This window comes from Abramis brama (genome assembly GCF_963993115.1).
Source record: "Abramis brama genome assembly, chromosome: 6".
Classification (NCBI taxonomy): Eukaryota; Metazoa; Chordata; class Actinopteri; order Cypriniformes; family Leuciscidae; genus Abramis; species Abramis brama.
Window position 1 is genome coordinate 18787638 of NC_139968.1, and position 18322 is coordinate 18805959.

The 18322-nt window shown below is 39.4% G+C and overlaps 1 protein-coding gene across 2 annotated transcripts in view; it reads left to right on the plus strand.

Annotated features, from left to right (window-relative positions):
• nr5a2 (nuclear receptor subfamily 5, group A, member 2) overlaps nt 1-18322 on the plus strand; it is a 57863-nt gene that overhangs the window by 29632 nt on the left and 9909 nt on the right. For both annotated transcript variants that reach the window (XM_084116678.1, XM_084116679.1), the window contains 2 exons: nt 5304-5423; nt 9061-9208. In XM_084116678.1, coding sequence (XP_083972804.1) covers nt 5304-5423; nt 9061-9208 — 268 coding nt within the window. The remainder of the gene's footprint in view (nt 1-5303; nt 5424-9060; nt 9209-18322) is intronic.

Here is an 18322-nt window from a genome sequence, read left to right on the forward strand (position 1 = left end):
ATGACGACCAGGTACTATTGTGGAGGTATCTGCAATGGAAAACAGAGCGAAAAGCGAGCCGAGCCGAGCCGAGTCGAGTCGAGTCGAGTTGAGCTGGTACTGGTAATGGAAAAGCGCCATAAGGCTCTTTAGCCTTAGACCTTTAGCAACAACCTAAAACGCTTTAGAAAATAATGATCTATTTTGTTTCTTATATAAACTGCATTAACACTAGAACTGCCATGGCGGTCATTTTGACCGTTTTGAATTTTATATCTGCAATAACTTTGTTGAAAAAATAAATACCATCCTGCTGGTACCTGACTTTTTCTAAAGGTGTCTGTATTTTCATCTAAAATGTTTTTCATATAAATTACATATAAGGCAAAAAAACAAATTAACATATTTACCTATTTCGGCCATAGACGGTCATAGACGGTCATATTGACCGCACGGAATTTCGCAGTATTTTTATAGGCTATACCAATATACACAACAATAAAATGTGGTGAAAAATACACTAAACATATTCAACCACAAATCATTTAAATGTAATGATATTCAGAACAGAACAAGAATGAAAAAATAACTATAAACAAGCCAAAATTAAATACTTTATAAGTGAAAGTGAAAGTAAGCGGCGTTAGGCTCACGTAACTCTCTAATTAGAATCAAAATGTTTCAACATTTGCGATGTATTTGGATGGTAAACTATTCTTTATTATAGGCTTTGTACTTCACTCACGTTCCAATATCGACGGAAAAAAATCGCCCTCTTCATATGCGCAAAATGGTATGAATTGTAGGCTAGGCTACTGACAAACAGAGCAGTGGAATTATATTAGGTTGACTATTTTATTATTATATTTTATTATGGCTATAATGAACAGGCTGGAATGTCAAGATTACAATGCTGGAATATGGTGTGTGTGTGTGTGTGTGTGTGTGTGTGTGTGTGTGTGTGTGTGTGTGTGTGTGTGTGTGTGTGTGTCGGCGGGCGCGGGCGCGATGAAAACATAGGCTACTCCGTCATTCTGTTCAGGACATCTACGGTTATTTTTTATTTATAAATGTATAATTAAACTTGTTTAAATGTACAGTTTGGTGTTGTTTTGTTTTTAAAAGACATCCTAATACAATAAATACATTAATCTCTCAATTGTGTATTTATCATTAAAGATATAGAGTTTGGAATCTAGCGGTCAAAATAACCGCTTGCGGCAGTTCTAGTAGTTATGGAATTCTGGCACTTCTAGTGTTAACTATGAAATACTGTAAAAATTCACCAACAGAAGGGAAACATCCAACATCAACTAATATTTGCCAGCCTGACAGAGATGAAGTGTGCGTACAAGCGCATGAACAGATGTCCACAGACGACGACTCAAAGCTCACTGCCTGACGGCACCATTGAAGTGCACTTCAAACCTCACCTGTAGTTTCCCGACTAGCCACACTGATCCACATCCAAGAGGTCAAAAGATTTCAGATGGGATTTATTTTCCTTTTACCTCCTCATCTTTTTTTTTTTCTCCCATCCTCGTATTTATGCAAATGTGATTGTGGGCCGCATACTTGCAGCCTGCCTTTAGTTGTAAATAAATAATTTGTCTCATTCTGTTCATTAATGGGCACTCAAGGAGATTCTATTAATCTGTTCATTAGGGCACTTCAAAAACAACAAAAAAATACTTATTAAAAGCAGTTCCAGCTGCGTAAGCTCGTTACTCGTGCCTTAACAATGCTTGTGGCACTCTACCAAAACCATGTGGGATAAAGAAAAAAAGCTCATATTGGCAATTTGGACTCTATTCTATTATCACCGGTCAACCCTTTCAGGCAGTGATGAATAAATATTACTTTTGGATATGCAACGAGACATATTTGCACATCATTTACATTAAAAATAAAAAAAATAAAAAAAAGGCTGGAATTCTTTGCACATAATCACTTTACATTCATTTGGAAATTTCCGTAATGCCGGTGAGGGTCTAAGGATCTTCTTTAGGACCACTGCGGGGGGTTCAGCAATTGATCGCTACATTGATCTAGCAATGCCTGAATGAACGTAAAGGAATTAAATTGGTTTCTTGGAGGATATGAATTTTTTATCATAAGAGAGAAAGTAAAAGCTCTGATTTTGAAAAATTGGAAGTGCAGCACATGAATAAACGCAAGTTTTAGGTGTTTTAGATGAGCACACCTTTTGTATCTGGAGTATGCAAGAAGAATTTGTGAATTGTGAGATTTCAGTGTAGGTCAACAGATTTGATGTTTAATCGCTGCTTATTCAGTCAGTTGAACAAAAGCTGTCTGAGATTCCTAATTTAATGCCTCTAGACTGAAATCAATAAGTGTGTTTTTCTTTGGCTGACCTCCAGGTATTTTTCCAGCACCTTACACGACCTGCTCATCTAGATAAACATTAACACATGATTGCAATCTTATTTTTAGCATGTCATGATTATACAGCTGAATTTACAATCTGTGAGTTTGCCGTGAGTATTGAGTTTATTCCCGGGATCCATGGTGGGAAAAAAAAACTAATCACAAAAGCTTTACGACATTGAAGTACAGCGTATTTCGCCAATGTTGCTGGTGTTTTTGGTGGTATACATATTATGATTTTAAACACAATGGGCCTCATTCACTAAACTTAAGTAGAATAGCTGTTTGTAAAACTAAACAAAAATGCATTGTTTCATGAATAATAAACGAAAATGTCTTAAATGTTTGATAGATACTGTATATTTAAACAATGAAAATGCTATTTTCTTTGAAAAATGTTTGTAAAACACCTCCTTTATAAACTGACAAATTCAATTCAGAAATAGTTTCAATAATACTTACAAATATTAAAAGTAGTTTTACGAATAATTTACACAAAATTAAGTCCATGAATGCAAACTTTGTACGTATTTGATAGCAATTGTAACAACGAAGGTGCTATTTTCTGTGAATTGCTCGTAAAAAAAATTGTCTGGAAATTGACAAATTCAATTAATTAAAAAATAATAAAAGTTATTTTACAAACTGTATACAAATAAATTCTTTATGCTCATGTTTCATGAATGAGGTGCGATGAACGCAAACTTTTATACGTATTTGGTAGGTTTTGTATATTGTAACAATGGATGCTCTACTTACCGTGTAAATTGTTCGTAACAATATTTTTACACATTTATACAGAAATTTGTTCTGCTCGTGTTTCATGAAAGAGGCCTAATAAACACAAACCTTTGTACGTATTTAAGATGTAACTGTGTAGATTTTTAGTAAAAAACGATAGTGAATTTTACCAATGACTATAACTGGAACAATCGGTTATCGGTGCCGATTAATCGGCAGAACCGATTTACCGGTCGACCTCTATTAATTTGTTTAATTCAATTCAGCATTAGATTTAAGAAATATTTTTACAAACGATTTACACAGAAAAACTTTGATAGCCATTGTATATTAAACCTACAAAGTCAATAGCTCCAGTGTTAAAGGACATAGCTTGCCTGTTGTAAGTGCACATCAGAGCTGAGTTACACATAGCTGTGACAGTGCAAAGGGAAGCGAGCTGACATGGAAACAGCGGTGTCAGACGCACTTTAAAAGGTCAGAGATGCCTTCTCTGTCCATCTGACGTGTGTCTGGCAGCGGCCCCAGTCTGCTGTGTCTTCCCCTGCTTTGACTCGTCTCTGTTTGATGACCCAAACGCGCCAGGCAAAAGAGGCTCATGTGGCGACAAGGCCTTTGATGAGAACGCCTGTCAAAAAAAAAAAAAAGACCAAATGACAGGTTTCTTTGTAGAACGGGCACGTTTGACTTGCTGGCAGATACATGAGATGTGTTAACAATTTCCAATGCATATATTGGCTACTTGGGCTTAAAAATCAGTCCTAGTATTTGAACCTGGAGAATTTATACTAGAAATTAGGTCATGTAGTATTGACTATACAGTAAATCAGTTGATATAAGGGCAGTGATGCCAAATAAGAAGAGATTTTATTGGTTTTCTGAGGCTTTTGCTTTGCCAGATTTGGAAATACATTCTTTAGATTGATTTTGCAGCATTGTTATGACTATGAGTGCAGCACAAACAAGAATCACGAGCAGTCAAAACAATCCAAAACAGATATCGATGGAGTCTCTTAAAGCAGTAGAGGCATTTCATTCACGTTATCGCTGCCTTGAGAAACCGCAAGTATTATTTTCACGTCCTTAGCTGACTCGCTGTCCTCACAGGACTTAATATTTGTTAAGTTTCAATACATTTCTGTATTTTCATTTTTCATGGGTGATTTGGGAATCAAAACCATTTCATATGTTGTTCTTCGAATGTCTGCACAGAAACATAGCAGTTTAAAGAATAGTCGGACAGGGACTCACTTTCAGTGCTTTTCCTCATTCTTGCCAACATTGAACTCAAAGAGCTCTTTTCACCTCTGTGTTTAATAATTGACCGAGGGGGCCATGAGAACCAAGCAGGGTGACAATGAATGCGTTGTTGGAGCTGTTCTCTTCCCATCCGAGAGCATCTCAACGTACGTGCTCCTAACTGTGCTACACTGAACATGCTACTTAATCATGAGGGATAAATGAAGCCGTATCGCTCGACAAACAGATTAATTAACAGAAAACTGTGACATTCGGCGAAGTTCACATGAGAATGACCTCCTGCGACCTAAAGACCAATATTGATTTCACACTGGTTGTCCGAATTACAAACGGCGAGACACAAGAGTCAAAGTTTGAAATAACACTCAAATGACAAATGGACACTTCGTCTGACCGAACAACAACTTTTGTGACTTAAAAACAACGTGAAACGGCATTTGCAACCCATTTTAATTCTATATGGTGTCATATTTCCGATATTAAATGAGAAAATTTAACAATTGAGATTATGAAAAGTTTCTTTATGACATGGTTGTTGGGGCGGAGTTAAACAATAAGATGGCATCAGCCGAATAGGGAAGTTGTTTCAGGACTTTTTCCCTCTCAAAAAATATGCTTTGATTAAGTGTTCAGTATGTGACTGGGAGCAGGTTATAGGGTACATTTTTATTCACTAACTTTAAATATGCTAAAATATGTATTCAGATTAGGACAATTGCTACAGGACAAACACGATTTACACAAAAAGGTTTAAATCCGCCAAGTATTTTGCATTTTAAGGCCCGGTTTTACAGACAGGGATCAGGCCTTAGTTCAATTAGGACATTTAAGTAGCTTTTATAAATGTGCATTGGAAAAAAAAAAAACAGGTGTTCATCTAGCTGAAGGTTAAAAAGTATCTACGCATTCTTACGCATTTGTTGGTCTCTCCTCAGGTTGACGACCAAATGAAGCTTCTCCAGAACTGTTGGAGTGAACTCCTCATCCTGGACCACGTTTTCCGGCAGGTGATGCACGCCAAAGAGGGCTCCATCCTCCTGGTGACGGGGCAACAGGTGAGTGTCCGCTCCAGTCTCCATTCCTCCCCGTAGATCTCATCAAGCCTTTTTGCCAGTGTGGATCAACATCCTTTAAAGTGCTATCGACTGCCCCAGCCACTCCATTAAAAATAGATTACGCTTAGATATAAACTAATGTGGCCAGAATAATCAATTGTACACTTCTTATCAAGTGCGTGGCAAACGAATAAATAAAATGGTTGGTTAAGCATGCACGAGTCATCGTGGTGAAGAAGGGATGAGAGACACAGAGAGACGGACGAGGAGGGAAAAGCAGCAGAAGATATGTATGATTTACCTCAGTCATCTCTGAGGAACAGCGCTGGACGGACGCCTCAGGCTCAGCTGAAGTTTTCTGCACACATGGACCTTTAATTCTGTCTCCGGCTCCAGCACATGCACACACACTTCCAGAAGATGTTTAAACTGCTTATAAATAAATATGCTTCTGTCTGCCTGTCAGTAAGGCATGAGTTTAATTTTTAATTCTATGTTTTCCCTCCTCCATCTCCTGCTCAACAAAGTGATCTCCAACTGTAGTGACAGCTCAAACACTGGGACTCGTGAACTGCAGAACTATTCCAAACAGTTTTGAAACAGAAGTGAATTGTATTGTAGGTGATTAATGATATGATAAATATGACAGGGATATGGAGAGATCATGTAAGGATAAGAGCAAAGTTCAAGAACTGATATCTGTTACTTTTCATAGCCGTGACCTAGTGCCGTGACACATGCTCTGGTCAATTTTACAGTGAACAATGCGACTTCGAATCCAGCTCCTGACAAGTCAACTATAAGAAAGAAAAAACACAAATTAGACAATTGTTTAAAAATTTTAAATTGTTTTTTTCTAGACATTAATGGGAACAGATCTCAACTTAATTTTACAGCTCTATACTTTTTCCAATGTCAGCAATTGTCTCATTTATTATCTTTCCCAAGGAACTCTTGGAGAAATTTCAGTAAGAGCACAACTGAAAACAGACTCAAACTCTACTTGAGGTCATAATTTGATTCGTTCGGTTGGAGTGAAAGTGGTTTCTAGCCTCCTGAGCCATGAAAGAGCAACCTCTGAGCAATACAATCTGAGCAAGTATGTGATGTGCCACATCTGGAGATCTTTGAGAGCTCACCGTACTCGCTATCTTTGATTTGTCTGGATTGCGAGCGCTCTGCGTAGCGTCTCTCTCTGTGTTTGATTAGCGAGGTCTGACGGAGGACTGGGGGCAGGGTGGAGGACCTTGTTTGCATATTTTGCCTAATGAACAGCTGGTGCTGAAAAAAAAGCCTTTGGGGAGGGAGAAGGCAAAGACTCAAACAGTTCATTACTTCCTATTATTCCAGATCAGACTACTGACAGCCCGGCCACACAACACACTCGCGCATGAACACAGGCTGGATTTATGCGTAACAAACAAACACTCCGCCAGTTACGAAAGGAATATTGTAAATCAGTGGAATATAACCTCAGTATACTGGCTATTAGTAGAAATAAATGATTAGATTCATACATTTGCACTTTTTTGTCTACTAGCTACATATATATAACTATAACAAGACTGTCATCTGAACTGCCCACTGTCTGTCGTCTTGTTTGAGGGCATTTGTGTCATTGTTACTCCCTAGTGTTGATATGGCAGCAAAGCACTGTGTGGGATCAGTCCTAAAATGCTGCGACACATGACACTACATGGGCGGCTTTCCAATATGTCACAGACATACATCTCCCCCTCCTCTCCTTTTTGTGCTGTATCTGTCTCTGCTTCTCGCACTGAAGGTCCCAGGCCTTCAGAAGTACCCAGATTATCATAATCATATTCATACAGTGCTCAGTATTTTCAGCCTTCACTGATATTTACAATGTCCGAATGAATTAGAGAATATTACCACAAACTGCTTGCCAAGTGTCGTGTCAACCCTCATTATGGAACAAAAATGTTACACCTTGTTCAAATCACATAAATTTTACAATTTTTTGTAGGGTCTCCCCCCTGAATCTTCATAGTCTGTATTTTACAAATATTTATAATATTATTTAAATATGTATAACTTTGTACTGCATTCATGTTTATGTTGAATATTTTCAGTTTGCACTATTATTTGTATTATTTCTTAGTGTCTATTTGTGATCCCATCCCGCTACTTTTACTTTTATCTGGTTACTAACGCTTGGGGCACTTGGTGAAATCCCAGTTAATTGACAACTTCAGTAGCTTCATACGGGCTTTGAAGAGATTCACGAAAAACAGCCGGTGAGAAATGCGCAATTCTCCAGCCAGGACTTTAAAAAATTCCACTCATCATATTTACACAATAAATAAATTCCAAACCGCCCGCGTTTTTAATTGCAAATCCAGCTCAGAGGGAGCTCTCCTTACGCTTAGGAGGCCCGTAGTCTACCTTCTTCCAGAAACCCTGGCGCAGTCAATTATGGTAATGAATTGTCAATAAATATAAAAATTTAATATGGCCTGCTTACAGTGAGTGGCAGCTAAGGACTTGCCTCCAAGACAAATTTGCTGCTGCTGCAGATATTAAGTGCACCTGAAAGGGGAGGAGAGGGCCACAGGGGTCCCGCGCAGGGTTCGGCCCGGTAGCCTGAGGGACCTCCAGGGGCCCCCCGCTCACTCACGCCTCGCCAACCCCACCCGCCCTCGTCTGGTGCGGGACGCTGAGGTCCGAGGGTCTGGGCACCAGGGATGGAGAAACGTGCAGCTCTTCCCCGTTCGGTTTGATGCTGATTATCATTCAGACCTCGGCCCAGCGCACTGTCCCTGCTGTGTGGAGAGGAGCCTGGGAAGGAAAGAAAGGGAGAGAGGCGTATGAAACGTAGAGCTGCCAGAGCTGGTTACATGCTTACCTCAGCCGGTGCTGAAAAACTCAGACTTGCAAGGTGGTGCCAAGTGCCGTCTGGCTCCAGTCTGATTGAACTTTTAAACAAAAAAATAGAATTTTTGATGAACGAGGAACAAGGCTGAAACTCTTATGTGAGTATCCAAACAAATATGAGCACAACTTCTCAAAAATAAACTTTTTTTCTATTTCCCTAAAGTTCTAAATAAGTAATTCAATAATTGCCTCAAATTGGCTCAACAAATGGCGTGCTCTTGGGGCAAGGCTGTCTTGTTTGTCCAAACAATGGCAGACGGGAAGAGTGTTCTAAAAACCTGATGGAAAACAATCTTTCTTTTAATGTCACAGACCGTGATGACGCATTTCCACTGTACGTTCCTAACTTGGCATTAAATGACAGAAAACAGTGTTTCTAATACTGTAACAAGGAATGAAGAAAAATTTGACATCTTTCTCACTTCTGACAACCGTAATCAATCTTTCGATGTTTTTTTCTCTTTATTTGGATAGTCATAGAAACAGTTCCGTGACGTGGAATGCAAAAATCCTATTTTTTTTTTGGTTTCCATTCACCACTATATAAGTTCACCCGACTTTCGCTTCTGAGAACCCTGGTAATGTGAAAAGGGTCCATCTTAAAATTATTATTTGCAGTTATATTCATTGTAGTGTCTGTACCTGAGATGTTTTAAACCTTCAGAGATCTGCCATGTTGCTTGTGGTCAAACCTCTATTGTTTGTGTGTGTGACTGTGAACACTGTTGCCCCTTCTCTTTAGGTGGATTACGCCCTAATTGCCTCCCAAGCCGGTGCCACACTCAACAACCTCTTGAGTCACGCGCAGGAGATGGTGAGCAAACTGCGATCCCTCCAGCTGGACCAGAGGGAGTTCGTCTGCCTCAAGTTCCTGGTGCTGTTCAGCTTGGGTGAGTACAGAGAAAGGGATGGAGGGGTGGAGAGAAGCGGGCTATGGCCTCTGTGCATTCTCCAAATCTCACTTGCTTGCTTGCTTCCAAGGTTCTTGAGGGACCTTGAGATAAGCCACAAGACCGCTTCCTCTTGTATGATAAGACCATCATTATGAATGCCACCATCTCATACCCTATCCAGCCGACTTTGCCTTACCATTGATGCCTGACTAGGTCTGTCTGAAACTGTTATTCTCTGAAAATCGTGTAGCTCAGAAATCTTATTCGCTCATCAATACATTACGTCACTAGTTTACTTTCATCTAAGTTGCAGATTCAATTTGCGAAAAAAAAATCAGTTTATTGCTAAAACGCTCTACAAATAAAGCCTTGTTTCAATGTATTCAAAAGAAAACATCTACATTTTAATGGAAAATCGGCCCAAAATAGAAATGGAAATCAAATTTAATAAATTGTGGTTTAGAGGGCAAAAGAAAGAAAAAAATCAAACTTTTTGGAATTTCCAAAATCCAATTTTTGGGATGAGTTTTTGATTATTATTTTTTAGATGAGTTTTTGTTCTTTCTTTTTTTTTTCAGTGAATGTATTCGTACAGTGTGTTTCCAGCATACTTTGTGCATACATTTTTTTTTTGTTGCAATTTTTTATGTGCATTTTGGAAATTTGATTTGAATCATGATGTTTCCATCCAGCAATTTTTATGCAATATCCTAAAACTTGCATAAAATATGGAAATAAAAACCTGGCTAATGACAATAAATGATGTTTGATGTTAGTGGTCTTAACCTGCCATATTTGAATCATGACATAATTTTCATTAATTCTTATTCTTAATTATTAAATAAAATAAATGTAAATATCTGATTTAAAAGAAAATCAGATGATATATTAAAATAGATACCGTTAGCTTACTGCACTTACTGTAAGTGCTACACGAATTGTAGTTAAACTTATAATTTGGAAACTTACAAAACCAAGGCCGCTTTATTGGAGTTAAGAAAATCAGGAGGTCATTTGCTCCAAAGTTGTGCATGCTGAGTGCATCCAGTTTTGCTTTTAAAACTGTCAGTAACCTTCAAAGCTTCGCTTCTGTTAGCCTGCTAGCTTTACATTGAGGTTCCACGGCTTACAGGTCAAGGCAACTCTTGCCGCCAATTCACAAAAGACACAGGTCGACACCATGAAAGACCAACATGAAAAAACAGAACAGGGTGTCTGTTTGGCCCCAAAAGAACATGGAATATTAATACATCCGCTTTGACATCACCATATCAGTCGCGATTGTACCATCCTGTGGTTCCAGAAAAGAGAATACGATGAGCAGAGGGCGTGTGTACTTTGAACTCTAGCCTCTCCGTTTGCTGAATCCCTGAACTACCTGAAACCATGAAGCCAGGCGTAAGCATCCACGCCAGCTCCCCAGCCACACCTAGAGAAGATTCCTCGCATCTCACCCAGACCAAAGAGCAGCACTGAGAACACATGAAACTCCAGACCTCTCAGCCTTGCTGTGTTGATCAGGTTAGCGTAGCTGAGGTTTTGTGGTTGTGGTTTGGGGGGGAATCTGGAGTGTTGGTGTAAATAATTTGGCGGAAACATCATCCATAATAAAACTCTCACCTGAGGGGAGTGTATCGCCCCAGGCACTGCCCCGTGCTAGCAGCTAGCCCCACCCATGCTGTGTGCCAGGCCCTGAGAGACTAAAAAGACTAAGAGACTAAGCCTAGAGATCAAAGATGGCTCCGATTAATAGTATCCTGTGGGTGAGGGGTGGTGCGGCGGGGGGCTCTATGTACAGACAAGTGCATGGATGAGAAAAACACTTTGCCAGTTGTTATTGAGAAGCCAGTCAGAGGTTAATTAAATGAAGCATGAAAATCCCATGGTGCCTTATGAAAACTACTGGAATTATGGGAACTTATCTTCTCTCCGTCTCAGCCCACTGCTCACTCTTCAACCCTTTACAAGCGGAGAACATGTTTCCACTGAGGAAAATGTGGATTTTTGCACCATATCTAGTAAACGTACGTCATGAAGGTGTCTAAACACATTCCTCCAATGTTTCTACAACGTTCCTTGTTAAACATACACTGTTAAAAGTTATATGATCAATAAGTTGACAACATATGTTTTTACATTGCTTTAAATCCTCAAAATAAGTTAAGCAATTTTCGGTGTTTGGTGTTTCAAGCCCCTAACGGCGCCTTCCAGGCAGCGAGGGGATGGGTAGGTTTAAGGTTGAGGGTAGGGTTAGCTGCCTCTAAGGAGCCATTGGGGACTTAAAACACCATCGAGTGCAATTTTCAACTTTAGCAAGATTCAACTAAATTTTTAAGCTAGTTTAATGTAATTTAAGTTCAAATGACTTAAACATCCAAGTTGATTGTACTTAAAAATTTAAGGCAGCAACGTTTCTTACAGTGTATAGTCCGCACATTCTGTTGGCACCAACTTGAGCCCGTTGTGAAATCTGTGTGGGGGAGATATTTTGCCCTCGCGCGAAATTTCCAATTGCATGGAAATAAATGCATGTAAAAAATCGTACATTTAAAATGAGAAATGTTATATTTAAATTCATTTAAAATATATTTGTATAAACTTTTGTCTTCAGGCCAGTGTGGCAGCTCTTGCCGTGATACTACAATTTCATCCTTTATGAAGCCTGTTTTAAAAAAAAAAAATAAAGCTTAAAACAGAATCAGTTATCAGGTAAATGTGCTGTTAAGCCCAAGGCCACACACACAAGGTCAGCAATTGGAGTTCTTCTAGCCTCCGTGACATCAAAACATCAAATCCACTGGATCAGCCCTCTTACACTCGTTAAACGTAGTGTCTCTGTATTGCATTTACAAATGAAGCCTGTTAATGGAAATCAAAATCGCATTTACTCACGCCGTTCCACTCCCCACTGCTCTAAGTTAGTGTCTGTTCACACTCAGCATGGCCAAACCATCGCAATTTGTCACTGTCGGGACAGCCCAGGGGGCTCTTTGTAAAGCTAAGTGTCAATAAAGAGGAGGTGAGACATGAGTTGACCCGGGAGCAGTCACTTGTCTCCTCGATTTCGCCGGCTCGTCGAGAGGACCGATTGCAGTCAGCCGATCACTTCTCACGCTTTTCCGGCAGACGAAGCGTCTCTATCTTTCCCGCTGTCAGTCTCCATGTGTTGAATAGGTGCTTGGGCTCTAGCAGGAGCTGAAGGCTTTATCAATGGTTAAATAATTACGACCAAGACATTGATTTCCTCAATAGCAGGAAAGGCGCTGAAGGGTGAAAGATGTTCTTGTGGAGTTTAAGGGGGGTAGAGACGATCGTAGAGTCGAATGCCAACATTTCAGTTGGAGACACATCTACGATTGTCTCGCCCACAATAAACTCCAAAGAAACATCTTGCTAACATTTTACTAGCTATCTTTAAATGTCATATTAAAATGGTGGTAGTTACTGAAAAATTAGGAGACATAACGTTAACTCAAGCACTCAACCAGCATTGTAGGAACAATTTTAGATCAAATGGTGGAACTCATGAATAGACGGTTCCCCGAAAAATATTTTTTTTTATCATATTCATCCTCATGTCTTTCTAAACCGGTCTTTCTTTCTCCCGCAAAACACCAAAGTAGTAGTTTTTTTGTTTTGTTTTTGTCCATACAGTCAAGTGGGGTTCAGTGTTGTCGATTTGGACCCCATTGAGTTTCATTGTAAGGATAATAACTGTTGAGATATTCTTGAAAAGTCACCCAGGTTTGAAATGACATGAGGATGATTTTTGGGTGAACTATCCCTTAAAAACGTTGGGCATTGAACAGTGTTAATCTTTACACAGTTATTTTGCAGATTTCACTAGTGGCTCAATGGATCACAAAACTCACAATTTGGGTCATATTAGGGTTTTTGAGTCACACATCAGATAATTTTTCAGATCAGCAAGAAAAATAATATAAAGATAAATACAAGATAGAAAAGTCACAAATAAAGGAAGGTTTAACTGTAGTGTTCAGGTACAGAAATTTAATAATTAGGCCTAAATGTAAAATAACACAATTGTGTTCACTGTGTAAATGAAATATTTGTTCTTTTGTAAGCTGTGTTTTGTTGTTTGATTAACATTAATGACGGACAGCTGCAGGTATATATAGGCTGCTGTCACTTTAAGACCTAACGCAGGGATCCAATATAATGATACACATGCGATTTCTTTCTCAGCTGTTTACATTCACTTAAGATATAACTGACTGTGTTTACGAGAATACATGCCTAGACGTGTGATCATTTTGTGTGTTTGTGTCCTTTCAAGTGCAAGGAGATGCGAAAGAGGAATCAATTCGTTGTTCGCGCGCTGTCTGAAACGCTCCGAGATTTCACAAGAGTTCTTTCCGCGAACGTTGACCGACAGAAAACGGCTCGGCCTGAAATTGACTTCTGTGTGAGCGGTGCTTTGTGCATTGCAACACTATTGACAACTGACTTTTTTTTATCATGAAATTTCGCAAATGTGATTGCGCCTTAAAATGGCATCTGATTTTAGAAAAAACGTTAAATATTAAACTAACTTAACCAAAATATGCAAACTTGTCGTATTTACATCAACAGTATTTTTAAATTAAAATGATTGACATTTTTTCGTCTCCTCTTCGCGCTCGTCAAAATGTGTTATCTACCCTGTTATCCACCCATGGCAACAACACTTGACTACAAGATGGGATGCATCTCAAGTCCCTGAGGCTTGGCTCTGGGGGTCTCGTCCAAACACCTCTGAACAACACACCATATAGTCACGGCACGCAGCTCTTTCCCCTTTACTCTTGCTTTAAAGCAGCAAAAAAGGCTGTTCCCACATAGGTAAGCTCTAATTAAGCCAGCCCGTCTTGTTTCCTTGATCTGAATCGATACGTCTACCCTTGTGCAAAGAGAGGGGAGATCAGTAATGCATGCACAAAGACTCATAACAGGTGCAAATATTAATTTCCTGAAACAGACCAAATAATTTGGAAGTCGGTTGGGATTGATTAACATTCGAGGGCTGGTACGGTTCAATATTTACGCCTTGGAGACCCCTGGCCGGGGCCAAATAATGGTGCATAAAACTGCAGCTATGTCTTAATTAAATGCAAGATAATAGGGGCAGGTTTTTCTTGTGAGCCAAGCAGTTTGGCACTGACGGGCTGTAAGTCATGTGGAAGATGTGAGGCCCGGGTCTAATCAATACACATATAAAGCAAGTGCATGTGTGCGCGGACACCCTTTGAAAACACATTGATGTGGCCGTGCACATGTAGAATGTGTATGAAGACGTTTATTTTCAGTGATTTGTGACAATGTGCGGCAGCCCTTCCCCGATCTGACCGCTCACTTAACGTGTTCGCTTGTTGTTGTCACCAAACACGCTCATTTAGATTTCGCTCAAAGGTGAAAACCTTCCTGATTTTTTACAAATATTGAGCAGAGGAGGAAGTAGCCCATGCAATGACCCTAATATTTAAGGGTTATTTCTTTTGCCCACTGTCCTTTCATTCCACGCGACAGAAATCAAAAGCCTCACTTCTGCCGCTTTGGCAAGAGGCAGTCAATGAAACGGCACCCTCATTAGGAGCCTTAAGAGGCTTTCAGACTTTATCAGGCTTTAAAAGCCGCTGATATCTGTCGACACGGTGCAACACAGTGGGCTCTTGCTTTTAAAGGATGGCACTTTACCTTTAGCCCCAATGGCTTTTGTCACGCATTCAGTCAGTTCGCCGAATTCCGGCCATTCCGCTCTGATTTCGACACTTTGCTTGTGTGTCACGGCTGCAATTAGCTTTTATCTCTTTGGTTTTTGTTCTTTATCTGTTACTACAGATTACTTTATGATTATCTTTAAATTGCAAACAACTTTATGTGTGATTGCCGATCGTTAGCTATTAGCGTGGTTATCTGAATGTCTACAAACGCTTCAGATAAGTAACGTCGCCAAGTGTTACGTAGGGATTGGAATCTACATCTATGGATTTACTCTTGATAAAGTCAAGATGAACTCTTTTTGGGTGTATTACTCCTGACAGATAGAAGTTTCCCATTGTGATTTTATCGTTATACTTGAAGCTCAAATCTATAATCAGATTTAAGCCCAGACTTTATAATTTCAGTTTCTGTTGAATGGATTTAAGTATGGTCAAATGTGGTGAATGGTATTAAGAGAGTACTACACTGTACAACAGCATTTTAAAGTCATGTTAAAAAAAAAAAAAGAGGAAAATTTGAGAAAATAGGCCTTTACGTGAATAAAGTCATTCATTAATAACATTCAAAAGTAATATTTTGAGTATAAATTCGAAATTCTGAGAAGTAATCCATGTTTTATTTAAAAAAAAAATTATAATCATTATTGTAGCGTGGCAGTAAAATGTCACCATTACACTGGTAAAGGGTCAGTTTTTATTTTATTTTATTGTATTTAAGTCTCAGTAATTGTGTGCTTTTGTTGTTGTATTAGTTTTGATTGAATATTTTGACGGCTTTATAGTAATGATAATACTTCATCTTCAACTTCTTTTAATTTGCCTTTAATTTTAGTTTACGTTTTTCATGTAATATTTATACTTTATTTTCTATTTCAATTTGAATTTTAATAGTTTTAGTTAACAATAGCAACACTGGTATATGTAACTGAAAGCACAATCACATCACCCAAAATATTAGCTGGAAAGGTAGGACTGAATGATGTGTTTTCCGATTCCAAGTCATACACGCTCCAGTTTACCAGCAAAACTTCACCGCATCAGAATACAATTGCATCTGGCACTAAAAAACCCGCCTCAGGTGAAAAGCGTATCCGTGAATTGTTTGTAAAAGTTTTCCCCACTTTCAGAAAGAGCAGGCCAGCTGGATTTTCCTTCGACAAAAGGCCTGGATGAAGTGATTGAGAATACACTGAGCTATAGGTACTTGTTTTCCTTCTCCGTCTCACAACTCTTGCCTCTGTCCCGTCGGATTCCTCTCTTCCTCTGCCTCTGCCAGAGCCTTATTACAAGCTGTCAGTTTATTATAAAACATTAGGAAAGCAGAGGGACACTTGCTGTAACTGTCTTATCGATCTGGGGGATAGATTCTGTGATTTAACACCCGAGCCTCCCATATTTCCACATTTTCAGCCTCCTATTAAACCCTGTGCTTTCCTTTAGCTATTGATGTATCAACATTAACTGTTACAAGCAACAACAGAAAATCAATGAGCAACTTTTATTACTGGCTGCATAACACGCTAGCTGGCTCACGCTCCAGTACTTAGCAGGCAGGCCAGACCCGAAACATGCCCCACTCATGTCAGGTGTTTCCTAAGTGATATCTGCACTGGAAATATCAATCATATGAACTCCGGCTGTTCCTGCAGATATTTGCCCCAGAACAGAGCGCTTGGGTGCTATTTTTATGATACCTGGCCTGCGTTGCTACAAGATTCACCGCTAACAACAACTATCAATATCCGTAATGTGCCGGAATTTTGCATTCGATTTCATAGCTCGCACTTTTAGCGATCACTCGCAGCTTTAACTAGCAATACACAAATTCATTTCAAAGTATAATGAGCTAGCGTGCTATAAAATAATAATAGCTCGCCGTTTCTGTCTATCACATGAATCGAAAGGGATGCATTTGAAAAGGAACGCCGTGGCAAAAACAGATCACCCTTAAAGATTTATGAGACCTGCGGTCCTGCTGGGACAAACATATACAGGCTTTGTTTTTCCGATCAATGGGCTGAAGTTCATTATTCACCCTCACCGGTGCCGTGCTTTGCGTTTTTGTGCATTGTAAAGGGGCCCTGTTGTTGTTGCCTGTGCATATCTGAGTTTTTTTTTTTTTCTTACGTGACCTTTTTTTCTTGAGGTCTCTCTAGCTTACTAGCTCGTCTATGGCTGCTAATATTGCACCGCGGGTGCATCGCTTCCTTATTCCATGCCAATTAAAGCCTGCGATTTCTCAGGGTATGCCACGAGATCCTCTCAGGTCTGCCCGCGAGCCCGGGACCTTCTCTGCTGAGCCAATCTGGCCGAGGAGGCGCGAGCCGGCGCTGCCGTGGTAGGATGTGTCTATTGATCAGGGAGCTGCCCGGTCTTATTTAAACATTGCACACAAACACAGATAAGGGCGTTACACAATCTCCACCATACACTCCCCCTCTCCCCGGCCTGTCATCTCTCAATCGATTTCATAGAAAGAGTTCTGGACATATAAAAGTGACCCGGTCACAGCAGAAGGTAAACACAGGCCCTTCTCTCAGCCCCCATGAGCCCTCGGGGCAAACATACACTACACAGCTGAGCAGACATGCCCCTTGAAAATAGTACTGTCTGAATAGTTTGCCAGCTGTTTGTGTGATTTGTTATATATATATATATATATATATATATACACACACAGGGCTTGACATAGGGATGTACCGGTATGAAAATTTCATATCACGATTATAGTGACCCAAATTATCACGATTATCAATATTATCACGGTTTTGTTCAAATGAGATGAAAATGTTCAAAAAGAACTGATACGCACACTGAAACCATTTCAACAAGTTTTATATTTGGAAATCAACAAACAACAAATAAAATTTAAAACTTCTTTTTGAACATTTTCATCTCTTTTTTTTAAGCATACACGTTAAATTGTATGACCGTTGTCAATAGCAACGCATTATAACAGCGCACATCTCTTGTATCACTGCGGACGCGCTCTCTCGTTTCATTAAAATGCTATTATGAATGAGGTTAGTGGATAATTCAGCAGCATTATAGTGAGAACAAAAACCATTTAGTTTTGAACAAATAAAAGATCAAATGTTCCACATTGCTCTTTGTATTGTTATAAAATACACTGATGAAAAACAAATAAATGTATTTACATGCTATTAAATGAAAAGACATTTATTTTAAATGTATAGCGCAGCTTTTTCATGAGGCAACAACATTTGATAGATAGGACAGAATAAAGACCATTAATAATCTTAATCTTTCACTGGGCAAAAGTATTATAGGCCTAATATGAAAGGCTTCAATATAGATCGCCAGAGAGGCTTATGCACATCCCGTGCGCAGAATGATGCGCTTGAAGCAACATGGAGTCATTGCGTGCAGC